This window comes from Cyrtonyx montezumae, unplaced genomic scaffold, assembly GCF_038088225.1.
Source record: "Cyrtonyx montezumae isolate F1298 unplaced genomic scaffold, pur_monq_1.0 scaffold_6, whole genome shotgun sequence".
NCBI lineage: Eukaryota > Metazoa > Chordata > Aves > Galliformes > Odontophoridae > Cyrtonyx > Cyrtonyx montezumae.
The window spans coordinates 2,101,240-2,127,880 of NW_027072067.1; the positions used below are offsets into that span (position 1 = coordinate 2,101,240).

The window sequence follows — 26,641 nt, forward strand, 5'->3', positions numbered from 1 at the left end:
AAATGATATCTTGAAAAATGTTTCAGAAGTGCATTGTGATAGTTCTTGAAAATTACAGATCCCTTTATATTCTTCAGGGTATAGAGTTAAACATCACAGTACACATTAGTATAGGATTTTCCTAGTGTGTTAGCTGCACAGATATTAATTGCTATGGTTGCAACTTGAAGAAAAGTGATTAGAGCACTTCATTATTTTCTTTGAAGTTATTACTTTCTGTTCTTGTGCACTGTGCAGTAAGAGTAAGAATTGAGACAAGGAAATCTCTGTGTCTAATATGAATCTAGAGTTGGTGATTGAAGTGATTGAGCCTCGCTTGATTCAAAAGTTTCATAAAAAGCCGTGCTTTTATGTCACTGCTGAGCTTAACCTGTGATAAGGGCCAAAGTGAAGATGTCTGATGCGGAGAAGTTGGCTGACAGGTTTTCTGGGCAGCTGTGTAATAGCTATTTTTATGTAGGGAATAAGCTGAAGTGCTATGCTTAGAATGAAAATTCACACCCAGATTCAGTGCTCATATGTCTCTCTCTCTTTTTCCCCACCCTTTAGTGATATGCAGCTTCCGAGGAGCTGTGCCACAAGGCTTGGTGCTGGAGCTAGGTGAAACTGTGCAGATCTTGGAGAAATGTGAAGGTAAGTGTGATGCCCAGGAGGCAATCCTATTTGCTATGTAAGAATATACAAATATTTTAATGCAGCAGATTTTAGTAAGTTGCTCTGAAATAATGATGCATCAAATCAAAGCACTTGGATAAAGAACTAATCTGACCCACTTTCTGTAGGAAAGACTGAGTGCTTCTGGCACTAATCCAGTCTGATAGGGGGTCAGTGTGTTTTAAGTTAACCATCTGTCCAGAAAATCTTGAACCCTGACCTGATTGTTGTGTTGTAATTGGGGCTTTCAAGAAATTTTCATCATGTAAAGTGTATATTATGTTGTTGGTTTTTGTTTTTTTGCTGTTATGTGTTTCAATTAAGCATACCAGCATTTATTGCTTAGGAATGTCTGAGCATGTGAGAAACATTAGTTGTGAAACAGGGATGCAATTTAGGAGTAATACTGGGAATAAATTGAAGAATAGAGATATAGAGAGAAGTGCAGGCATTGTCCCGTGTTCTTTTTGTTCCTAAAGGAGAATGCCAGTGTTAATGTTACAGCTGTAACTATGGTTCTTGTGTGTGTGAGTGAACTGCACGTCCTGGTCCCCTGCTGTGCTCCTGGGACTAGTCTTATTGAAGTTGTTGTGTTTAAAAGGAGAACACTTCTTATCCTAACATTCAGAGTAAGCAAGTGGTATAAAACGTGTTTATTGAGAGAGAAGTTGACAACATACAGTATGTTTGTTTATATACTGAGATTGAATAATGTAACCTTAATCCTGAAGTGTTTAAATATTAATTCAGAACCCAGATCCACAGATCTACAGTCTATGTTTGCATTCCACAAAACTGTGGTTTTATTTCTGTTTTTGTTACATTCCTGTTTCACCTCCAGTGCTGAAGTTCCTGTATAAACCTTCTGGCTGCCTGTCAGAAGGCTTTTCCTTCTCTCATGCCTAGAGCTGTCTTCTGCTCTTCGTGATTTCCTCCTCCCTTCAGGAGTTTTGTTTCCCTCTTCAATGAAAAATTAAGCCAATGTTTGTGATTCTTCTATAAAAACTGTGGCTTCCTCACCTTTGCTTAGAAAGATTTGAATGGAGTTTTGCAGTTCAGTGGCAATGTTTAATTTACAGAGAAGCATGTTGTAAACGGTACAGCTGCTATTACACGTGCAAGTTGGTCATGATGTGTTTAAAAACAGCATGTTGTAATGGGCTAAGCTTTGTTAGGTCTTGAGTATTCGTACACAACACAGGCTCAGGAAAATGTACTTGAAAAGAATAATATAACTCTAAGGGAAAACAGTGATATCTTTGAGAGCAGTCATGATATTTTCAAACCATTTCCAGTAATCTGGGAAAGTTCCAAAACTGAGGAAAAAAAGGCATGGTACCAAAAGGAGAAGCTTGCTTATGAGGAAGCAAAAGGATAATCCATCTTTTTAAAGTGTTACAGTAATTGGGCTCTGTGTATTTTCTTTCCCAGTAATTTTGAGGTCAGTCTTCAGATGGCTGAGAAAGAAGGCCCTCTGGTAGAGGGTTCTCCTGGGTGGATGGAGCCTTTGGTGCATGTGGGTTATCTGCTTTTTAAGCGCGCCATCCTGTCTTGGTGGTTTGGGGTTTTTTTTGAGGGGCTTTTGGCATAGATTTCATATGCATAAAAAGATACGTTAGTTTTGCTACATCTGGAACCACGCAATGTGAAACTCCTTTATTGTTCCAGTGGTGCCCTCCCTGAGCATCAACAAACACTTCTGGACACTTCTGTGCTGGGATGGATCACAGGTTTCCCCCAGAGGCTGAGTCCCTCAGAGCTGCGGGCACAGGGCTGGGCACTGCTCTGTGTGGCCTCGTGGGGCAGTGGTGGCACCAGGTGACCCCTGGAGCTCCTCACCAGCCTCAGCCACGCAGTGATGCTGTGGTTCTCAGGTGGTCTGTGCTGCAGCTGTCACATGTGGAAATCACGCAGAAAAGCACAAACACACACAAAGTATGCTGTTAACAGGAAGGAAAAGTAGTAATTGTTGAAACATTGTGGTCCAAGTGGTTGTTTAACAGTGTCTTTGATTAGAATGGACTGTACTTCATCTTATGCTCTGCATCAATTGCTGGGGGTCCTTTCGTACAAGCAGAGTGGGTAAACTGATGTTAACTAATGCAAATTAGAGTTGAGAGGATTGATGTACACACAGAGTGCTAGTGGCATGGAGAAGGATTTCTGAGACTGGCTGATGAGTTCAAGACAGAAATGTTACCTGTACATCTGAAGGTACACATTTCTAATGATAATGAGTGTTATCTGTATCTGGGTTAACTGTTACAGCAGCAAGTGTTTCATAGTGACTGGTGTGGAAAGCAGTTGTTGCATTTTGAGCACATTGGATAGAAGAGGGAACTTCCTATGTCAGGTTGTCATGTAGCTCTGCAGCTGAGCCTTGTATGCATTTGCAGAGTAAAGGAACAAATGTGCTTGCGTGCACGTGCATGTGTGTATGTGTATATATGCATGTATTTGCATACAATGGAGCTTTAAGGATAATAGCACTAACATTAATGGATATTGTCTCATAACACATGAGCACATCTGTTTTTTAATTGTAGTTGTCTGTGCAACTTTTAAAAATGCACAGTTTAATTTGTGTTAGCAGCAGAGTTCTTAAGCCACATGTGTAATATAGCTAGCTGCCTTGTTATCCAGCAGTGACAGCGTGGCCAAATGGAGGCTTGGGGTGTGTGGGACACCTGCGAGCTGTGCTGGTTGGTTTCTTCTGTAGTTTTGAAGAGCTCTGTGCTTGAGAGTGGTATCTCTGCCATGCTCCCAAGCCTCCAGTGGAGAGCCATTTTCCTGTGCCTGAGGAGCAGAATTCACTTGGACCCACACAGCTACTGTAGGAAATATTGCCTGACTACTTTGGAAAGCAGGGATGGCTTCTGGATGGCCTTCTGTGTGACTGAGGCCAGGCTGTGCTGCTGTGGCCCTTCTGGCAGCAGGCTGGGCAGGAGTTGGGTGCTGTTCCATCTCACAGCAGGCTGCTCTGGGTGGCTGCTGCCTTCAGGCAGGCAGCTCTCACTGCTCGTGGCTGTCAGTGCTCCTTTGGGTCACTGCATCGTGCTAGATGCACTCAGCCTGCAAGCGGCTTACGTGCGGATTAACTGGCAGAAGCAATTGTTGATTGGCCAGTGTATGCAAAAGAGAGCTGTCCTGCAGGTCTTGAGGGTTACTCACAAGGCCGGAAAGGCTTAGTATTTATTCAGATTTTTAGATAAATAAGATGTGTGTATCTACTAAATACGGAGTCTAGTAGATCTCTAAGATCTACAGTATGCAGAATTTAATTGTAATTGCTAATGGAATAAAAGCTAAACACAGTTCAGATGTTAGTTATCAGTGGTACAGCTGACACCTTTTTCAGTGTTAGGCGTTGAGCAACTTCAAAATCTAATAGTTAAATGTAATCATTAAACGGTATTCAAAACAATAGTTATCCTGTCTTAATGCATTGAGTATTTTTCAGCAGTTGTTTAAAAAAACCCGTTTTTCAGTACATTCCTAATTTGTGCTTAAGAGAAAAGGTGTGAGGTGATGCTTGGGGTTTCTGTTCACTTGTCAGGGAGCTGCAGCAAGTCACGGTGTTGCCTCTCTGATACCGTGGCCTCATGGCTTGAAGTTGTGTTCAGTGAGACATTTTTCTTAAACACAGAAACCTAAGTAGATTGTTAAAGAGATTATTGTGCCTTTTAAAGAGGAAACATGTTGGGATTGATAACTTGGAAGAATTCCTTAAGTAATGCAGCAGCACGCTTTAACCGAAGAGGCATCTCGATTTCTAAATATTTTTCAGAATGTGAAATCATGTTTTCACATTTGCCTTTCTTAGGACAGGTGCCCAATTACAAGTGTGTGGAACGCTTACTTTGCTTTGCAGGTTTGTTTCTTGGAAGTCCCTTCCTGCCTCCTCCTCCTACCAGTAATTGTTCTTCTCTGAGAAACTACTCCGGCGGTTTGCTTTTCTTGACCATGGCAAATGTAGCTCCTCAGCCCGAGCTCTCTTTGGGGACCAGCTCAGTTTTAGCACGATTGCTGCTGCCTTTTGCATCTGATTTCTGCAAGCTTAAAGCCAGGTCTCCCTTTGAAGAATGCTCAGAGCCAATGATGAGCAGAGCACACTGCTGACTGAGCTGTACATAGAGGGAGTAGATGGCTCTTACCTGGCTCTGACTTTCCTTCATTGTGTCCCTTTCTTGGTATTTTCCAGTTAACGACTGGGAGATCTGTTCAACTCCATGTGCTCATTTGCATGTTTTAATTGCAGTAGTTCCAGCGTGAAACCCTCATTTTTCCTTGTTCAAGTCTGAGAGTGGTTTTTCCTGACATTATGGCATCTTTGTTTTGGAAGACTTTAGCTAAAAGCTTCCACCATTTTATCCTAAAATTGATTTTTGTAATGGTTTCACAAAGCATCTTTTTTTCTTGACATGTCTCCTCAACAGAGATAAACAAGATCAGATGAAAGGTGCTGTCCGGTACTTATCAATCTTTCTGAAGCTGAGCAGTTACTAGAATAAAAGTCTGCTTGCTAACTTAAACAAGTAGATAAATCCCAACAGCTTGTCATCCCTGCAAAGTAAATTGTGGTTTGTTTTCATTGGATGCTTACGGTCTGGAATCATGAAGTACAGCTTTTGGCCAAAAATCACAAACATTTAGGGGAGCTTAATAACACAATGTATGCTTATCAAATTTCTAGTGGGACTTTGCGTGGTAATTTACTTTAACCATAGCTGGGAATTAACTAACAGAAACTTCATCAGTGATTTGTGACTTATTTATCCATTGAATTGTTTTGCATTCTGCCGCATCGATCGTATTTATACAGTGTGTAACGTGATGATACGGTCCCTGTGGAGATGCAAAGTTTCATTTCTTCAGATATCACACGGCACATGGAGGTCATGCTGTGAGTAGGTGGTTGTACCTTAAGTGTTGGGCTGACACCAGCTGAGCAGTGTGTGCTTGTGTGCAGCTGCTGTGGTTCGAATGGCTCTATGGGATGGCAGGCTGCTGAGGCAGTCCATTAGCTGTCCACATTCTCAGGCAGCATTGTAAAATGCATCCTGGGACCAGTGTGGCCTGTGATCCAATAGTGGGCTGTGATTTTTTTTTAATCAGTAGTGGGACCAACAGAACTTATGATGCAAAAGCCATTTCATCTTTGTCATCCATTGCTGCATCTGATGAGACAGCTCATTTCCCTCATGACAGGCTGCTCACAGCTGGAGAACGTGAGGCTGTGGCAGGACCCGAGTGTAGGCTTCTACTGCAGCACTGGCAGCAGCTTGTATTTTGTGCAGCTTTCCTTTCAGTAGTGCTAATAAATCAGTGTAGTTCTGTAGCAGTGTACACCATGGCTTGCAGTCAGCAGGCGAGGGGTGGGGGTACTGTGTTGCACACTTGTTTGGGTGATGTCCAGGGTGGTTGTGCTGGGTGTGGACTTTGTTAGTTTGCAAGGTGTTCTGACTGCTTTAAGCAAACATGGTTGTTTCAGACTGGTGAATCAACATCATAGGATATGTGTCCTGGGCCTTGCTTGGCAGAAGTGCTAGTCTTTCTGTTCTGGATACTGACTGCAAAATCAGGGAGCTTTTGATAGATAGAAGTAAAAGATAGGCATTTCCTGAGTGCTCTTCTAATCACGGTTGTCTGCAGTGTAAAACAAACAGCACTTCCATCTCTATTTAGCCCCAAAGGCAATTGAGGCAGTTGTGATTTCTGTTTTCTAGTGCAGGGAGTTGGTCTCCCATCTCTCACAGTGCTCCTGCAAACACGAGCTCTGCCATTCGGAGCCTTTTCTGGCAGCCTTGAGACTGGGGCATTTCATTTGAGCTGTAAGGGAGGAAGGTGTTTGAAGAACACGTGGGTTATTATTGAGGTTATGGGTTATGGTGTGATTTAAATGTTCTCCTTTCAGCTTCCCTTGCATGAGTCTTTAAGTTGTCTTTTAAGCAGACTTCTGTTAACCTCAGTGCCTGTGCTGTCCTGCACCCGGCTGGGAGGCATTCCGGTGCCAGCCCTGTCATTGGCTGCTGCCTGCAGTGCTTTCTCACTGGAACTGTGCCTGCAATAGGGACTACAGCAGACTCTTCAGCAAGCAGTGGTCTAACTACTAACTCTGGTAGTGTTAATTATTTAAACCTGGCTTTTTGTGGCATTTATTGTTGTAGGACGGTGAAGGTTTGATTTCCTGTGGCATGATCTACAAGCAATCCTTATGTAAAATACTAATTTATAATTTGCTATGAATACTTACGTAATTTGTTTCCAGAATTCTGTTTGTTTGTGGAGTTTGTTTGTCCTGAGCTCTGAAGCTGATGCTCCTTTACTCATCCTCAGTAGCTGAGCTTTTTTTCCCTTGAGAAACAGATGAATACCATTCAGGTAGAACCCTTTTGTTATTCTGCGCTGAGTAGAAAAGGGCCTGGCTTCTTCTGTGTGACAGACTTGTTGCTGATTAACTGAAGATCTGAAAAGGGTTAGGAGGCAACTTTTAGGAAGAATAATTGTGTTTTGTTCAAGGCACTGTCAAGGAAAGATCAAAAATCATGGGTAACTCTTCTCATCTCTCAGCTGATAACATTGAATTGTGCTCATCTACCCCAGAGTCCCTTGAATTGGGACTGCACTACTGCTGTGGCTTCTGAGTGGGATGCATCTTTGTAAAAGCTTTTTTTCAGTCCTTTCCTGACTATGCAGGTTTCTAATCCTACATTATGTATTTCCACGTGTCCATATCCTTGGAAGATATAAAAGAAAAATAGGTTCACAATGCATTTTTCTATCCTGCTTCTTCAGAGGTCTTGCTGAACTGTAGGATTTGGCAGAGCTAAGTGGAGAGTGTATTGCTTCTTAGGGCTGCAGGAGCCCTATAGGCAAAGGCAGCGAGTTGCCTACACTACCAAGTACACTTCTGTTTAGCTTTTGTTACTGCTTACAGTGATTGTATGTGCAGACAGTGTGATTGGCAGTAAAAGTTTTAAGCAAGTGGTGGTGTTAGAGTGCAGGGGGAATGGCATCATGATGTGTTTTTCCTTTTATTTTTTCTCCAGTTTTACTACCAAAGAAGTAGTTCTTCCCACAGCTCCTGGAGGGAGTTTCTGCTGTGTGCAGAGGGCAGAGCTGCAGAGCAGCCTACTTTTTTTTCCATCAGATATCATTAGATAGTATTGAGAAAATCAGTTCTAAAGCATTTTTTTTTTAATCCTGACTTTGATATTTCTCCTTCAAAATGCAGTGTGTGATCTTTAGCTTAGGTACAGTGCTTCCTTCATCTCCAGCACTGTGTGCTCTGGTGTAGCAGTGTGGAAAAGCAATGGTGGAACAGGGCTTTAAGAAACAGTGACCTGTCTGGAGCACATCGCCATGGGAATACAGTTCATTCTGTTTTCTTCTGCAGCACTTGAGTTCAACTTTGTTCATGCTGAAAACTGAAAGTTCGAGGTGTTTGAAATCAGTTTGGTTAAGGAACTGGGGAATTCCTGCACCAACAGTTTGTTGGGGGTGACAGAGTGAGAAAGAGAGAAAGCACCGATGCTGTGCGAACACTGTTCTGTGGCTGCCAAAGTGCTGCTCTATTCTCAGCAGTTTTAGCCACCAGATGAAAATACAGCTCTGTGCAGGCTGCTGTGAAGACTGCTGCCTCCATCCAAGCCCCACACCCTGTGCAGGGATTCATTTATTCCAAACCAGTTGGAGCGAAGTGCTTGCCTCCCCTTGGCCATCTGCTGGGTCAGGCAGGTTGATTCTGAGCTGCTGGAAAGGAAAGCGGGGTAGTAGAATGTCCATGAAGCACAGCCTTTCTCTGTAGAGGATGTAAGTTTTCTGACACAAGACCTACATGCTAATGTCATCTGTCCTCAAATTTTTACATCACTTACTAAAACTTCACTAGGCTGTGCATGCCTACACCTGATTCACATTAACTTATTCATAAAATTAATGCCACTTCTTAGCCACCTTTTTCTGTTTCTGAGTTTTCAATCCCATCTTTCTCCCTAGTTCATTAACAAGCAATAAATCACTGGAAATTGAACGTGACTCGGAGCTTTCTGCTGGGCAGGGGGGGCACTGCTGTGCCTCTGGGGTGGGCCAGGCACAGGGCTGCAGTGCACCAGAGCCACAGGGGAGGAGAGCAGCATGTTTGTAACACCAATTCCTGGTAATTTTGTGTGTTATGAGGAGGAATAGTTGCTCTTCTGCAGCGCTGACTTGAACGCGCTTCTCTTTCATGGTTAAACTGAATGGTGATTTTAGAGCTTTAATATTTTTTTTCCTAGATGAATTCCTCTGATGCAGTGACATTAATTCCACCTCTGTAAAATGCAAGTAATTGGGTTCTTCTGTTGGACTCGTAGCTTTGGCTCTTACTCCTGATGTATAGTCCTGTCTGGGGCTGTTATCTGATGGGGCATGCAGGAATGGTAATTGGATTTGTGAAATGAGATCCTGAAGTCTTTTCTTGAGGCAGACATAAGACCAGACACATCCAAAGGATTTATATTTGTTTAAACAATGCTAGAAATGTATGGTAATGGCTTTTCTTGTCTTTAAAAGAATAGGTTTTTGGAGCCTGGGTTTTTGATTATGGTAAATACTAGGATGAGACTCCTGTACCAGCACCTGGGAAAGACATTTGCAGTTTGCATGCTGAGCACATCTTTTAATGGTAGCTTACTATTGTTAGTGAAGTGACCAAATGTGCTGAGTTGCTTTTATTCCTGATGGAAGAAATAGGAGCATTCCAAATCCTTAATTGCTTGTCATTATTGCAGAGCCAAACAAAACAATATTTTGAAGTCTGATGTGTGGTTTGATGGTGGTTTTGAGATGATCTCAGTGATTGTACTGTTTCTGGTCAGCTTGCTTCTCTGTAACAGCTGCAGTGCCGGAATGTAACGTTGTGTGTTTTCTCTGGTTGTAGGGTGGTACAGAGGTGTTTCCATTAAGAAGCCCAATGTGAAGGTAAGTCTTTTGATTTACTGGTAGATTGTCTCTGTTCTGCTGTTGCAGCCCTGTTAGCTGTTACTACCTGAGATTGTGCTTACCTCTCACTTTCTTCAGGTGATGAGATCAGATTTATTTTCTAAATTTAGAGGACATTACTTGTCACCCCAAAGTCAGAGATCTTCCTGATGTGTACCATTAAACCTGTCTAATACTTGTAAATCTCATCCAGTTTGACCATGACCAGATTCCATATGACTCCTGGAAAACCATAGGAGGGTGTTCCTACTCTGCTTAATGAAGGTTCTTAAAGAAGACATTTAATAATTTGCTTTATCATTTTAAGGCAATTATGGAAAAATGTCTGATAAGGGTTCATTGTTTCAGATTTTTACTGTTTAATTACTTCATTTGGTTATTTTCCAGTTGTAACCTTTTTTTTTACTTGAACTTCTTTGACTGTTCTGATGAGTGCATGTATATTTATATAAATGTATGTATCCAGACAAGTAAGCAGTTCTCTCCTGCATTGTCTTCTGGTGTAAATACAGTTTGTGCTTCAAAATAGAAGGGCATTTGATTCCTCATGCTTCAGACTACTTTTTTTTCTGTTGTTACTGAAATTGTTCACATGAATGCAGTCCTCTCTTTGTGAAAATGCCACTGCTTGTTTTGTGTGCACTGCTACCTCTTCTGCTTGAGTACGTGCAGTTTTGATCTGTGTGCCCTTCCTACCTGCCTTGGTTTCATAGGTAGCAGTGCAGGATCACAGAAGTAGAAAGCATGGATTGGAAGGGAACCAGACAAGAAACTGAAGTAGCATTTCCTTTTTTCTCCAGATTTTTGTGGGGCTGAAATAATTTACTTTTCTTCTCCACGAGGCCAGTACTGTTTGTTTAATCTCTATTTCTTCTGCAATGTCAAACATGCCTATCGGAATGGAGGATTTTTCCTGAGCCTTTTGAATACCATTTTCTTTACGTTCCTTTCCAAACTCTCACCATCCTGAATAAATGTCTTCCTGGGTTATTATACAGTTTTAATGTTCTAAAAATTGAAAAGCTCACACTGATTATGGAAATGATTGTGAGTGGCTGACTGCTGTTCCTCACCTGCAGATTAGCACTGCTGATCTCCTGTTGCCCACTGGGGTGCACATTCTTACAAACCAGCTGAGGCTGCTCTGGGCATATGGGGCTTTTTTTACAGAGGTGATGGGGTGTGATAGAGATTTTGGTTTAAATTACCCATTTTCCTCTCTTTTCATCTCTTGATAGAACAGTCTGAGTTAGAGCCCATCTGTCATGGAAGCAGCGAAAGGCAAACACCTGGAGCTGTGCTGGGTGGGTTTAGGCAGTTCTTTGCTAGAAAGAGGATAGCCTGAGGTGTGCAGGTAATAAAATGCTTCTTTCCTCAGTGAAAGATTGGGACAGGGGCTAGTCGCAAATTGGATGGTGGATGTTTTGTTTTAAGCCTAGGCCCCTTGTCACTTAAGTAATGCAGTGTGCTGAAGGGGAGGCCTGGAGTTGTGCTGATGTCACGCTGTGAGCTGCACAACCGTCACTTGTGCTAGCTAGCTTGCATCTCTGCAGTCAGCATCCCTGGTTGTTACTGCTGTCCTTCATTCCTTCCTGCTAACTGCGAGCTGCTCATTTTGCAGAGCTCTTTCTGCTTGTCACACCTCATGCCTGTTTGCTTATCACCTGTTAGCAAGTTATTGGGCTTACAGACTCTTTGCAGCATGAAGAAATTTTGCTAAATGTAGATCCTTTATTTTGGTCTTGTCCATACCAAAGCAACAGCATGTAGGCTTAGAATGACTTCTCATTTGGGTGTAGTTGGCTTACCCACTGTTTTTATGCCAGAGGACATTTCACATAGAACAGTGTTTCTGAGCACCTCAGGAGCTGTGGGGGATGAAATCTACTTGGCATGTGTTGGTATGATATTTTTATTTAATAGACTTGCAAAACTTTGCTTTGAAGAAACTGACTTCAGGAGAGAGGTTTGATTCAGTGTGCTGCCCTGTCCTAAAATAAACTACATTGATAGACCATGTCCAGTTTGAATGCTGACTTGGCTCTGTGGCAGTGTCTTTGGCACAGTGATGAGGGAAAGGGTGTTAATATGGTGTACTGGCAATGGTATATGTATATAAATAAGTTGCAGTTTTTAGTGTTAATATACGTATGCAAGTGTTGTTTCTCTAACTTGCAGGCTTTTCTCTCTTGCAGGGGATTTTTCCTGCTAACTATATTCACTTGAAAAAGGCAATTGTCAGTAACAGAGGGTGAGTGGGTTTTCCTTCTTTTAAGAAACTACGTTTTTTCTTTTAGAAGGGAATCTAAGAAAGAGATACTAAAATGTAATTGTAGCTTGTGTTTATTAAGTTCTGAAATTTAAACGTTCTTCTGCAATGCTCTATCATAAATTCCTTGTTTTTTTTTATTGTTTTTAATGTTGCAGGAAGCAGTTCTGTTATTTGCTCCTTTTTGCTTTTGCTCATAAAATCAGGGCTTCAGAGGCATTGCCTGATATGCACCCATTTTAAAGAATTCTATTTATATTTTTAATTTCTTGTTGCTCCTCGCTGGCAGAATTCTATATTCTATTCTGTTTGTTAGGGAGGCACTGGCACGTAGGCTGCAGATCTCATTTCTCAACAGATTTTCATCCATATATAGCTGACAAGGTAACTATGCTACTTTGAAACTTTTCAGAAACATCCAGCCCCCACACCTCACCCCAGAGAACGACTAAAGTATGCTCTGCTGAATTATCTTTTGCCTTCACTGCAGCAGAAGGGCTTATTAGGCGTAGGGTTAATTTAGTTAATGTGAATAGCAGTGCTGATAGTGACATGATGTCAGAGCTCTTACTGCAGTTTCCTGCGGGGTTGACTGCGGCTCCTGTGTGCTCAGGACTGCTGTTATCTACATTTTCTACATTAGGACTGTTGTGGGGAGAATTAAAAGTGAAGCATTTCAGACGGTTGCCCAAGGTGGAAGGTTAAATGTGGAAGATAAAACTAAAAGATGGCATTTAGTGAAGTGCCTGCAGAAAAAGATGTGACTTCTGATAGTCTTGCATTATGTGATTATTCTCAAATGGACTGTTTCTAAGGGCAGCAGTAGGCATGGATGCTTCATAACTTTGGGGTGCAAGAAAACAGATATTTTGTATGAAGTGACTGCTCCTGATGTGTACTCTCCTTATGGAAAAGAATAATTTCCTGCAATTTATTGTTACTAGTGCTTGAGGTTAATTCAGAATTCATGAAGAGCAACCAGTTCAGGATATTTGGATTCTCAGTTGAACGATTATTACTGTTTTTTAAAAATAAGTATCTAAGATTGGTATACCAATTGATATAGCAGAATGTGATACAGTTCTGACTCAGAGATCGTTTGCCATGCATTGGTAAAAATAAATAAATACAATTCTGCCCCTGTATTTAAGAACATATTCCAAGTATTGGTAGGAACACTTGTAAAATAACAAAGCATAGTATGTGCTATTCTTATTTTTTGTATTTAAGAACATATTCCAAGTATTGGTAGGAACACTTGTAAAATAACAAAGCATAGTATGTGCTATTCTTATTTTTGAGTTATAACTCAAATGTAATGTCATGAGTATATATTTATAATATAGAAGAAGTTATAGTTATGGGAATGCAAAGCATTTTATTGAAATGCTGCAGTGCAGTCCTGCATACTTAGTAAATCCAGCCATATTGTTGAAGGCTAGTCTTCCAGAATGGTTTGTTTTTACTCACACCAAGCAATTTGTAAATCTGTTTGTAAAAATATTCTTCAGAACAATGCTTTTCTTAGGTTTTCATATTCTTTTTCTCATTTTGGCTGAAGTATCTTGTAGATTTTATCCTTTAGTCTTCTGTGGTTTCTTAAAGAAATGTTGAACTGTCGAGTCCCTTCACTGTAATGGTATTCTCAACAATCTGAACAGAATTAAAGTTTCAGCAAAAATGGTTGGCTGCTTCTTTAACGTTGTTAGTGTCAAGCAACATTTTGATGGTGTGTACTAAATACAGAATCTTTATTTAACCATGAAATTGATCTTTGAATATGAGCTAAAGAGTAGATGTTGGCTTTTCATCATATTCTTAGTGTCATCCTTCAGATTGCAAGTGTGTTCTGTGGAGATGTGTTTAAACACGAATAGAGATTTCCTAGCCTTTCACTTTGTCTGTATTTGAAGAAGTGCTGTAGTAGAGGAGGGCAGATTCTCAGATGCCAGGTGTTAGTTTTTGAGTGGGAAGGGTAAGGTCATTAGCATCATAATAGAAAAGTCTGCCTTACTGTCCTGGGGCTTTCCAGTCCCAGTTTTAATAGGTTGAATGCATACCTAATATTGCCACATCAGGTTTTGAAGATGGTGATGTTTCTAATGTGCATGTATTTTGAAATAACATAAAATTTTTATCCCATAAGCTGGGATTGCTTAGTCTGGAGAAGAGGAGGCTCAGAGGAGACCTTATTGCACTCTACCTCTTCCTGAAGGGGGGTTGTGGTGAGGAGGGGGTGGGCCTCTTCTCCCTGATAAATAACGACAGGATGAGAGGGAATGGCCACAAGTTGCGCCGGGGAAGATTTAGATTAGACCTGAGGAAACATTTTTTCTCTGAAAGAGTGGTCAGGCACTGGGATGGCCTGCCTAGGGAGGTGGGTGAGGCACCATCCCTAGCGCTGTTCAAGAAGCATTTAGATGAGGTGCTAAGGGATTTGATTTAGTAGTTGGGTAGGGACAGTGATAGGAGGATGGTTGGACTAGATGATCTTGTAGGTCCTTTCCAACCTTATGAACCTATGAACCTATTTACTTACGTTGTTGATGTGAATTTATTTTTGTAGCTTAGAAATGGAGTATTGGAACTTAGTTCTCTACACCAGGGAAACACAGAAACACAGTGACTTAAAATCATTGAATCATAGATTCATTTAGCTTGGAGAAGACCTTATAGACCATTGTGTCTAACCACCAAACTGAACTGTCAACCTAAACCTTCCCTGGCACGTTGTAGGCCATTAACTTCATCCTCCCTGCCACCATTTGTCTGTAATATTGTTCAACATAAAGGGCAGGTCAGATAGCACGTTGTATAGTTATATGTATGTTAAATATCACATTCTTAGTGTAATGAAGGAAGAGTGCTGTGCTGCTCCTGCCATTGGTAAGGAAGACTGTGACTGCAAAGGGATGAGTTCTGTTATTCTGGTTAGAGGATAGCCTGTTTAGGTTTCTCTGAAATCCAGTGCTGAAGAAGCCTTCAGATTAGGGAAGGTTCATAAAGGGTAGATGTTCTGGGTGTTTGGTCCTGGCCAGCATGCTCCTCAGGGGGATAAAAGTGTCGGACTGGATTAGATGGAACACAAACGGAAGGACCCCGTTTACAGACAAAGTAATTTAACATGCTGTGATCACAAGAGGTGCTTTCACTGACCTCAGAATGGTTTAAATATTGAGCATGTAACTAGAAAATGCTTCACATAAGCAAATTCCTGGGAATGTAATGGAGGAATGTAATGTGATAGGAAGCTGGTCATGTTTGAGTGTTATAATAGACAAAATGTTACTCCTAAAACATTGTTCTTTGAGAGCTCAAAAAATGTCACTGTTAATGTTCTTCAAATAACTGCGCTGGTACTTATTTATACCTTTTCCAGAGTAACTCTCCTAATTTTTGTCCTCTTCTTGCCTAGGCAATATGAAACAGTTGTGCCACTTGAAGATTCTGTTGTGACTGAGGTCACAGCAACACTACAGGAATGGGCTGTGCTCTGGAAACAGCTGTATGTGGTAAGAACAGTACTCTACTCATTGCACAGCATTTTTCAGATACCCTGAATGAGAGACATGCTGCATGCTTTCCAGTTCATTAGGAAATAAACATGAAATAAAACTGTAGATTAAATTTTGTCTGGGGGGAGTGGATAACTATAGAAGCCCTGATAATTTGAAATTCACGTGGACTATTCTGGAAACTCTAGCAGCTTTGAAATTTTGCCTTCATATCTGTAACCTTCATTGTTTAAATCGTGTTCTTAAGTAGATAAATGTGTTTAGTAACATCAAAATGGAATATTTCTGTGAGTTCCCTCGAAGAATTACTCAGCACAGTCTGTATTTGTTTTAGTGTCTGGGGTTTTAATAGAGGAAGAACTCAAACAGAAGCCTTTCCATATTATTGTTCCTTCAGTATTAAAAATAAACAGTCAAGTTTACTCATCTATTTTATATAATTTTCAGTTGCTGACAGACAATGTCACCTAGCTCTGCTTTCATTATATTCCATTAGTACTGTTTTTAATGGCCAGATCCTATGGAACAGCAAATAAGAAACCTGCATATTTGGAAATACTGTTTTCCTTTTTGTTTACATTCTTTTTCTTAGTCATGATAATCTGTAACTATTGACTTAGGACCAAGAACTCTGGGTATTTCAAGAATTTTCTTTCTTTCTTTAGTTTAGAGAAATGCCTCTATGTAGAAACTTACTTAAACCTGAAGTATTAGTAGTTAGGTATTTGGGAAATATAAACAGAAAAGATGAGTCTAGCATGTCTCTAGCACAGTGAGTCCCGTTCCTTACTGCCTTCAAAAAGCAACCAAGTCTATTATGAAATTACCTTTCCTTCTGTTGCTTCCACTTATTCTACTCTGGCACACGCGATATACAATCTTCTGAGTACCACTTTCACACCCATTGCTCCTTGTATTTTTTCCATTCCAAATGTTGTGTGCTTTCATTCTTTAAGGTAGATTTTTCACTCTCCCCAATGTCTTGTGAAAGAGGCAACAGTATTGCTAGCAATAGCATTGAAGCTGAGAAAGGAGAATTATTTTACTTAGAAATGAGTTAAACTTCCATTCTACTAATCTATTTCTTTTTGATTGTTATAGCTATGTTTTGATGAGAGGGAAAAGAAAGCTCTAGCTATAAACTTTCATTTAATGTCTCTATTTCTGGGACTGCTTTCTATTCTAGCTCATTACACTTATAAAGTTGCACACAAAGTTATTGTATTCTTAAATAACAGGGGAAAAAATTTACTTGTTTCGTATCATTTGGGAAGCAGGCATCTGCTTCGGAAAACAAGCTTGCAAATCTTCTTGAGTGAGGGAAAATTATGTTGCTTTTTCCCTCTGAAATCAAACAAAAAATAACATAGAAATTATCACAAAATCATGTAGGTTGGAGGGGACCTCTTCAGACCATCCCGTTGGCTGCTTACACAGCAGAGTCCAGGCAGAGCATGTTGCCCACAGTGGAGTCCAGTGAAATTTTGATCATCTTTGCAGCAGAGACTGTAACTGGGCAAAGCTGTCAGTTTGACCACCTTCACAGTAAAATTAAAGTTTTCTTATGTTTGGTGCTGCTGATGTGGTAGTATAGCTTTCATGACATGAAGGAACAAGCTCCCCTGTTGTTAAGGGGTTATCAGAAGTCACAAAGGTCACAGAATATCTTTGTGATGCCTGAGGAATTGTAGAGAGGCGTACAGATGGATGTGGCAGTGCTGGGATGGTGTCCCACTAGCAATTAAACAGTGATGTCACATAGTAAACTGTGTTAAGGGACTGAAGAGAAATGCTTGCTTAGTGTTAGGTCAGCAGCAGCAGAAATTTTTATTAATCCTGAGTTGTAATATGAATCATTTAAGAAATCTAATTAATGTTATTCATCACTCTGCTGTGCCTTGTCAAAAAGTTCTGAACTGTAGGGGAAGTTAACACGCTGGTGGTTAGTGCAGATGTTTTCAGTAGGTCAGTGCCTATAAATGGCAGCAGTAGGCACCTCTGCAGTGCAGTACTGTTACGTCATAGACAACCACCAAACAAAATGTAGAGCACCTTTCCGTAGCTCTGAATAGGCTGAGCTGTTTGTCTTGTGTTTTGGCAGACTTCTTGCTTGGATTATAGTCTGAAAGATGAATTTGTCTTAATTAGAAAATTCCAAGAACCTTCCTGGGTACTGCTACAGTTGGGGTGCATTGTAAGGTTTCTGTGTGCCTCTCAGTTAAGAAATAGACTCAGGAATGTGAAATCTGGGAAGCCTGGAGCAACTAAAACACTGCTTGAAAACAAGTGCTCTGATGTTCCAGGACAAAAGGGCTCAGCTGAAAGAATCTGGAGTGAGGAGGAGAAAGCTAAGAAAGAGGGAGGGTAAAGCAAAGCTCAGGTTTGAGAAACCATTGTAGAAAATGAAGTCATGTAAAGTACTGGAAGCAGGGAAGCTCGAATAGCTTTGAGTTAGGAGCTGTGCAGTACTTTCTGCTTGTAGACTATAAAATACATACTGGAAAGATGAGCCAGAGTACCAGAGTGTTGTGGTAGTCTTATGATTTCTGCTGGCAACGTGAAAGATATATAATTGTGTTACTAGAACTAGAAGCTGAGACAGTAGAGAAAAAGACATTTATATGCAATGAGTTCTTAAGGAAAGACTGTGCTTAAATGAAGTGGAAATAAGGTGATGCATGCTGGTGTTCTGTGCTTCATAGTATCACAGTCCAACTACTGAGAGCATCTCCAAGTGCTAAGAAAGCAATATTATTTCTGACAGTACGGGAGGTTTCTCTCTGCCTGGAAAGGTGTAGGGGTGCGAGTAATACTGATATGAAAGGCAGGAGGAAATCTGTTCAAGGGTTTTGGTAGCTTATATTGAATGTTTTTTGTAACGTTAGTGGTAATCTGGTTAAAAACTGTATGCCCATCTAACAGTTACTTGGAGTAATCTGTAACAGATACTTAATATTTAATATTAATTTCTAAAACAATAAATGCTTTTTTTTTAGTTTTGGGATAAAAAAGAGTGTTTCTTTTTTTCTATTTGAATAAGTAGTCTGTGCACACGCAGTGTCCCAGTACTGGCAGATAAACTAGTTTTCCAACTTACCTGCCTGTCTGCAGGCTTTGCAGATGAGTGCAGGATCAGGAGCTGCTTTGTGTCCCAGAGGCCACCCTTCCCTGTAACCTACTGACTTAGGATTTTCCTGCTTGTATCACCATTATGTGAAGTTTTTGGGAAGGAGTAACCAGGAACCAAATGTTTTAAATCCGTGCTATGTAAACACTGTTTACTGAGTTGCTCATATCATGGGTGGAGTTTCTGATAACAGTAACTGACCAGATGTCCATGTGTGTGTATGCACATATGTATATAGTCACTAAGTGTATGGCACTGCTTTTGTGTTATTCTTGGTGCATATACTCTGTGTTGTTGTTTAAGGTTAATTTGGACAATATACCTTTTTCCTTCTCTGGGAAGCCTAAGAATTTTAAAAGCAAGTTCAGCTTGTCCCTTTTTAATATTACAAAGGTCTATACGGAGAAGTTACCAGAGTTCCCTTCTCTGATATTGCACTTCATATGTACTGGGAGAGAAAATAAAAATAAGAGTTATTGTAAGTACTACTATGGGAAGCTGAGCTTATTCTTGTGAGTACTCTAAAGAGATAAGACAGAACAGAAAAAGAAAACAAAACAAAACAAAATCTTCAGGAGTGACTTCTGAATGTACAAAGCTGGGTAAAGATGCAGAATTGCATTTGTTTTGATGACCTGCATTTGTGTAGCTGTCAGGCTGTTGCCCAGACTAGAATATGACTTCCAAAGACTTTCCAATCATGCCATAAGGTGGATAGCTTTCTTTTACCCTGTAGGTGTTGATAAGATTTGTTATTTTACACTACTTCTAAATAAAGGATCTTCAAGTTCTCCGTCAGGTTTAGTTAATTAGGTCAAACAAGACTCCTGTGAGTTCTTAAGTCAGCTTAAGAGATACTGCAACTCATAGGTGGAGCACAGTAGCTATTTTAGCAGTAAAAAGAAATTCCTCAGAGTTTAAAATGTGATGTGGGGATTATTTCTGTTGAAATAGCAGAATGCTGCAGAGAGACCGAACATAACTGCCCAATTTAGAATTTGGTCAGATCAATAAGTGTAATATGCTACTCTCCTGCAGAAGGAGAGCCGGGGGGAAGAGTGTGGAATAAGATCCAGGCCACTGGGAATTGGTGAAATTCTTTGCCAGCTGAGTTTAAAGACAATTCCTGTTGGCTCCTTTTAAATGTTCTGGTACTCCTGTGTTGTATAGGAGTGAGCAAAAGGACATGGTGCAATTGGAGCTGATCTTTGTGCTGTACGGCTTCCCTGGCTACTGCAGAGGAGTGTTAGTTCAAAACTCATCTTTGGAAACATTGTGTGGTCACTTCTCCCCATTCTGAGCCAGTTCAGTGTTACCTGCAGACAGGAAACTCCGTTACTGTGATAGTTCAAGCATTGTGAAAAAGGTGTTTGGAAGGAGTCTTAGGAGCAAGCCTGGCCCAGGTTGATGCTAGCATAAAACTCAGTCATCTCATGTCCTATGTTTGATGGCATTGTGGAAGTGTTTTGTATTTTTCATGATTACAATGGACAGTGGATCTTATGGAGTGCCCAGGAACTTGTCTGTGAGTGTGACACCTGATGGTCTTACGAAGCGCTGCGCTGAACATGAAAGAAGCAAAGAGGAATTATTTCCACTGTGGGTTGCATCTACTTCTTCATCTTCTCAGAGAATGCACTGAGGAAACATCTGATTGCTTAGCAACCCTAATCAAAGGTTTTTAGCTGACTTGCCATTTGATTACTAGAAAATACTTGAACATTTTCTTGATTGGATTGTGAAAGGTGTGTGCAGAATGGTTTGGAGCGTGATGAACACTGCTGTGTGTGTAAGGGGGATATCTTTATAATCCAGTACGTTTGGTCATGGAAGGGGAAGCTGGAGATGAAGTGTCGTGGCATGTTTTATGTCGCTCTACTCAACATCTTAAAGAATAAACTCAATCATAAATTGTAGAGGATTGTGCTGCTTAGAAACATTGTTTTTGGAAAGTTGAGTGAAGTCTACATGCTTTGTTCAACTGAGAGTTGCATTTACTTATTACGTATAGTTCTTTTTGAAGATCTTGTCGTGAATTCTGCGTTTTGTCTCTGGAATGGGCCTCAGTTAGAATCTGCATTTACTATTTATTAGGTCACTGCCATAAAATACAGTCAGTTTCAGAACATCTCTTCTTCGGCACCAACTTGCTGAAGTTCACTGAAGTGCTTTGTATTTGGAGATAAAGCATTCCTGTATTTACTCTTTGTATTCTGTAGTTTTAAGAAAATTAATTCTGTTGGTTCTTTGTAGTGATTTGTAGAAGTCTGGGAGTTCTGAAGAATTGAAAGAAGCATAGATTTTGACAAGAATAAAATAAGAATCATTTGTAAACAGGTCTTACAGCATTCATATTTGAAAAACTACAGTAATTGGATTGAAATTTCCTTGCCTTGGATGACCACAGAATTAATGGGAAGTTTGATTTCAAGAGCAGTGTAACAAGCAGCAGTACATGCAGCATGTTTCGCATTTCATTGGCATCCACGTAGAGGTTCAGATATAGATACAGTAATGTTTGGTTTTGTAATACCAAAAGCTTGTCTGTAAAACAGAACTCACAAGAAGTTTTAATCATATTGTATGGGAGGAGTACATGCTTTGAGTTGCCATGGAGATGGATAGATTTCAGTAGGTTTTTAAAATAAAGGCACTTAAGTGCAAGTCACTTTTGGGTGTCCTTGACAAGTCTTACAGTGACAGACTGTACACAGTGTTTTTATAATTTCTTTCTTGCTTTGTGAAAGAAGCATTATTTAATGTGGAATATCATAATATTCTCTTTTATTTTGGAAAGTAGAAGGCTGCCTTTCCTAATGCTGAAATTCATTGCAAAATACCTTTTTATTTTTGTAGTTTCCATTCAGTTTTTAAAGAACAAGCTAGTTTGTAGTTAAGAGCTTTGTCCAATCTACCATATGCTGCAAACAACAATACCCATTTAAATTGTGTGTGCAATGTCAGAAGACAGGAATTTGAGTTTATTGAATGTTGGCTCAACATGAGGTGAGAACAGACAATCAGCAGGGAAACAAGAAGTTACTGAGGGAAAGCAGTGGCTGACTTGCAGATGCTTTCAATTCATTGCTTTTGTGCTATATACAAACTGAACTCTTTATTGTGTTAGAAGAGAGAAAGGTTTCAGCCCAAAAGTCTGATCAGGATTTGAGGTTCATCATCGGCAGCAGGGGGCTCGCCTGGGCTGTTCCCAGTATGGTGTTATCACAGAAACAGCTTTTGGAAGAGAGAAGTGGTGTAGTTTGACTGCAGGCTTCTAGAGATGTATCTTGAAGAAGATGACACTTTGGGTTTTGTTCTCTGTTTAAGGACAGAGAACGAGAGAATGGAGGAAAATGTGGGTAAGGGAAACCAGCAGTCTGGCGTTCTTGAGTGAGCCAGTGAGCTTGTGTGCATGCCTAGAGCTCAGGAGGACAAAGATGGATCATCCCCAGTGGGCATTTGTTGGAACTAAAAAGGCAGTTTGTTGGATTTCGTTTTATAGAAGACAGATTTTATTTTTGTTTATTAGAAAAGCAAAGAACATCTGTCTTTTTGGCAGCCTGTAAGGCACTGTTGTCCATGTGGTGTTGAGAAGTGTCCTTCACCCTTGTCCTGGTTTGTTACTTCCTGTTGTTTCTATCCTTAAGAATTACACGTGAATAGGTAGCTAATATGTAATACCTGTTGTTATGTTTTAACATAAAAATATTAAAATAAGTTTTCTAAACAGGATGTGTAGCAGGAAGTTTAACGGGTGGGAAGTTTAATAATAAAAATTATTCCCTACTAAAAACTGCAACCTCCCAAAGGCTGTAGCTGTAGCTGCAGTGGTGAGCAGCTAGCACTTGGCATGCCAGGTTTGATTACTCACTGCACTGTTGCATTTGGCTGGGCAGGAGATAGTTGCTGGTCATTGTGTCCTCCTAAACAGACAGGAAAGAAAAGCATCCTGATTTGAAAACGCAGTGGTAAGTGTGACAAATGGCTAGGTACTAGTATTTGCATGCGGTATCGAGGTCAAATTAAAACATTCAGTATAGTTATTAAAGACTTCAGCCTTCTTTCTTCACCTTCCAGCTATGTGGTTATGGATATATTGCAGAGACAATTGGTAAATAACACAAACTGTTTTCAGTGTGTAAGTAGACATCCGAAAATAAGCATTCAAGAACCAGGGGAATGCCTCTGGTCTCAGTTCAGTCTGCTTTTTCTTTAAGAGCCTGTTAAGACCTTTCATTTTGCGGTCATTTGCCATATGGTATGTGGTAATGAGGCTGCAAACCCCCTCCCTTCTGTCATATGCTACAACTGTTGTATGATGAACAGTGGTTGCTAACAAAGGGCTCCTGAAGGAGGGAGAGCCATGCTTGAAAAGCAACAACCGAAAAAACGGAGCACTCCCTGAGGTTGGGACCTTCTTCCATGAAGATATTAGGGGAGAGATCACAAGTTAGTCCCTCAGAATTAGTGGATCTCTCAGGAAAACCAGGAAGATAATAGATGATTTCTGATCTTGAATGTATGTTTGCAAAACTGTTATAGATTTTAAGCACTTGGATGCTGAATGCAATGCAGAACTCTTTCGAATACATTTGATTAGTTTGCAGTAAGCTGAAGGCATTAGCATTGGGCTGCAGAGGTTAGAGAGATGGATGTTCATTAACAAAGAGAGCATATAAACAGGAAGGGGAGTGACTGTTTATGGGTTGATAGTGGTAGGGACAAGGGGGAATGGTTTTAAACTAAGCCAGGGGAGATTGAGGTTGGATGTTTGGTGGGTGGTGACACACTGGAACAGGTTGCCCAGAGAGGTTGTGGATGCCCCATCCCTGGAGGCATTCAGGGCAAGGCTGGATGTGGCTCTGGGCAGCCTGCTCTCGTGGCTGGTGACCCTGCCCATGGCAGGGGGGAGAAACAGGATGTTCTTTGAGGTTCTTTTCAACCCAGGCCATTCTGTGATTCTGTGATTAATTGGTCAGAGTAAAGGGATTCTGGTGGCCATGCATTTAAAAACTGTTATAAAGCATACGTGCTGGAGTGTGGGCTAATTTCGGTTATTTTTTCTTCTCAATTTCTTGAGTGCTTGACTTTCTCCTTGAGTAATTTTCTCATAACATCTGTTCCTTCTGAATGATAGAATGAAAAAATAGAAAGAAATGCAGATTGCTATCTTCAAAAACTGAATTTGCGCTTAATTTTAAATTGATTCTGTTTGAGCTAATGGGGATTCACGGCCATTGGAGAAATGAATTCTCTTTTCAGAATCTCTTCTGTACGTTGCCTTAAGTTTTATTGTTTAGTAGAAGTTACCATGCTAGATTTTACACATAAAGGTTGCTTAAAATAAAAGTAATGCAAAGAGAGATAAATAACAAAATTGAGAGAGGTTCCCTGGAGCAAACTGTACCGTAGCTCCTCAGATGCTTGTGTTTGTTTTCATATGCCTTTTCCTTTAAAATGTAGGTGCCAAGCCTTACCCCAGCTGATTTTTCACAGATACAGATACAGATATTTCTGGTTTTAATCATAAACATTGATTAAATATTAGGAAACACTGATTGCTGAGTTTGATTCCAGTTTTTAGCTGCTATTGCTTTTCTTTACAGTAAGAGCAAAGATTACTTATGGCTGTACTTTTACCCCTAAGAAATGTACTGCTTTGGGAACAAATCCATCAGATGATATGAAAAGTTAATTTTAAAAGTAAATGAATTTAGAACACCTCAATAACTTACGAAACAAATAACCATTTTTTTTAGTGCCAGTTGGCAATACCTCCAGAGCTGATGTGTTTAGATGAGATCCAGTACATATTGCAGAAAAATTGCTGCTGAAATAATGGAAGTGTAAATCAAGTAGGATTACATGGTTTCCAGATACTGCCTGCTGGTGTGTGTGCCTGCGCTCTGAGTCGGGGGCTTCCAGTAGCTGTAATCCCAGCCCTCGTTCAGCTCACACACACGTGCAGGCTGGTGGGTGTGGGGGCTCAGCAAGTGCCTGGGGGGCCAGGGGCACCGTCAGCCACTTCTGGGAGAAGGGGGTAAGTAACAGCTGTGGCTCCGAAGAAACTTAGTTTTCATTTGCCTTATTCAGAGTCTACTCTTATGCTGAAAGTCTTATCACCAGTGAAGATGGCGTGCACGTGTCTCTTCTCACATCGTTTTCTAGAGGCAATATAGCTGTAAAATTTTCTATTCCCACTCTACCAAACTGTGTGAATTTTGCAGTGTACTTGAGCTGAAAGGACTTCCCATGCATCTGGAAGATGCTGACCCCCAAGTTCTTTATGTGTCATTTTCTTGGTAAAATGACATTAGTCAAAATTCATAGACCTTTACATAGCAGAGGAGGTAATGGTACCTTTTATATTTTCTATCATTCCAGTTAGCTGTTTAATCTAAATTAGATCACAGTTGCTGGGGCAGATTTCAGTTCTCATTGTTATTCTTTCAGATATGTCATTAGAGGCGAGGGGAAAATTGTGACTGCTTGCTCTGCAGTCTGAGCATCCAGAACTGAAGCTCAGATTGCTTCCTTTCAAGGAGGAAGGGGAACTGCTATTTAATACCTCGCTGGGCCTTTCAGGCTCCAGGAAGCAGCAGCTTGTCCCCTTCCTGTCCCCTCCTGCCCAGTGCCCAACTCACACGCTGTGCTGCCTGGCAGCAGCAGGTTCCTGCAGGCAGTGAGCGGCTGTGCAGCACTGCTGCAGCTCCTGCTTCTGGCTGCTGCACCCAGTGGTTCATGCCTTCGGGCAGGGTGCTTACGTGGATGGTATTCAGAGATGTGGGATTATAGTTATTACATTATTGCAACTCTTTGATGTAGGTGTAGTATTTGCTTGTTTCTTTTCTGAACTTCTGCGAACTCTTCAGTGAGCAGTAGCTCAGTTTATTGTGTGCAGTTCATTGTGCACGGGTGCACATGTTGCTTCTGTTTTCTGATTCAGCAGTTAAAATCCCAACGTCCTTGTCCTCGTGCTGTTGCTTCTCCATACCTTCTATTACCCGAGAGCGTTCAGTGTTTGATGTGGGTCAAGGTACACCACCAGTGGGTTGAAGAAAGTAATCCTATTTTGCAAATCCATCTGTGTCTTCCTCCTTGTCAGCGGTTTACCGGGCTGGTTTGACCTGGTTCTGTGACAATTGGTGCAGGGGACCCACAGAGCCACGCCCCAGGAAAGGGGGAAAGGGAAAAGGGAGATGGGCCTAGGAACAAAACAGAGGCAACGATCTGAGGAGGAAAGCTAATTTACTAAATAGATATCAGAAAGCAAAATAACACAATATAATACAATATAATTGGAATTGAAGCTAATAAATCAAATAAAAATATTTCGACAAACCAAAGGCCTTACGCTAACGCTGAAGGCGGACGGCAGCGAGCACCCACTGCTGAGTGGATCCCAAAGGAAAGAGAGTGTCCTGTGACCGCAGACAGTTTTTATCTTTCCCTCTGAGCGTAAACACGTAAAAATGCAAAGCATCGCACAGTGCTCTGGGGAATGGAGTTCTCTTCTGAGACAGGTACACCCATAACTGTCGATCCACAGATCCATGGAGCTGGAGCATTAACTCTTTAACTCCAAATGCACTACATGATGTTACGACGTGGAATACCCATACCAAAAATCTTGAAAAATCATGATTCATTTTTCCTGAATCCCTCAGAACTTCAGGTAGCAGTTAATGAAGTAATTTTGTTTTACATATGATCTGGAAGTCTTCACTGTAGTCATAGTGTGTACTGAAGAAGTGCTGAGGTATTGTTCTTAAGGACTAACTTGTTAACACTTGGTTTCAGGATTTTTGTCTTGACCTGATTAGCTCAAGCTGAATACGAAGTGCCCAGGGCTAGTTAATGTCTGTGGGAAGGGAAACTTCTGCAGCGTCTCTGCAGTGAGAGTTTTGCATACTGAGCATCTAGTGATTTGAGGTGGATTTACTCATGCTGCCAGATGGACTTGCTAGAGAATCATGCTATAAAACCTTAGACTCGGCTTAATATGTTTCTGAAATGTGACATGGAATACTTGCTCATATGCTAAGAGAAAGTCAACTTATTTTCTGGGAAAGCTAGTGAAGAATAGCATCAGAG

At 40.8% G+C, this 26,641-nt stretch overlaps 1 protein-coding gene across 2 annotated transcripts in view; it reads left to right on the forward strand.

Annotated features, from left to right (window-relative positions):
- Positions 1–26,641, forward strand: part of DOCK3 (dedicator of cytokinesis 3) — a 196,392-nt gene that overhangs the window by 19,668 nt on the left and 150,083 nt on the right. Inside the window, exons 2-5 of one of the 2 annotated variants that reach the window (XM_065749928.1) lie at positions 550–633; positions 9,575–9,615; positions 11,832–11,887; positions 15,321–15,417. In XM_065749928.1, coding sequence (XP_065606000.1) covers positions 550–633; positions 9,575–9,615; positions 11,832–11,887; positions 15,321–15,417 — 278 coding nt within the window. Of the gene's footprint in view, positions 1–549; positions 634–9,574; positions 9,616–11,831; positions 11,888–15,320; positions 15,418–26,641 lie in introns of those variants that run through there. The other variant, XM_065749929.1, reaches the window with a different exon arrangement.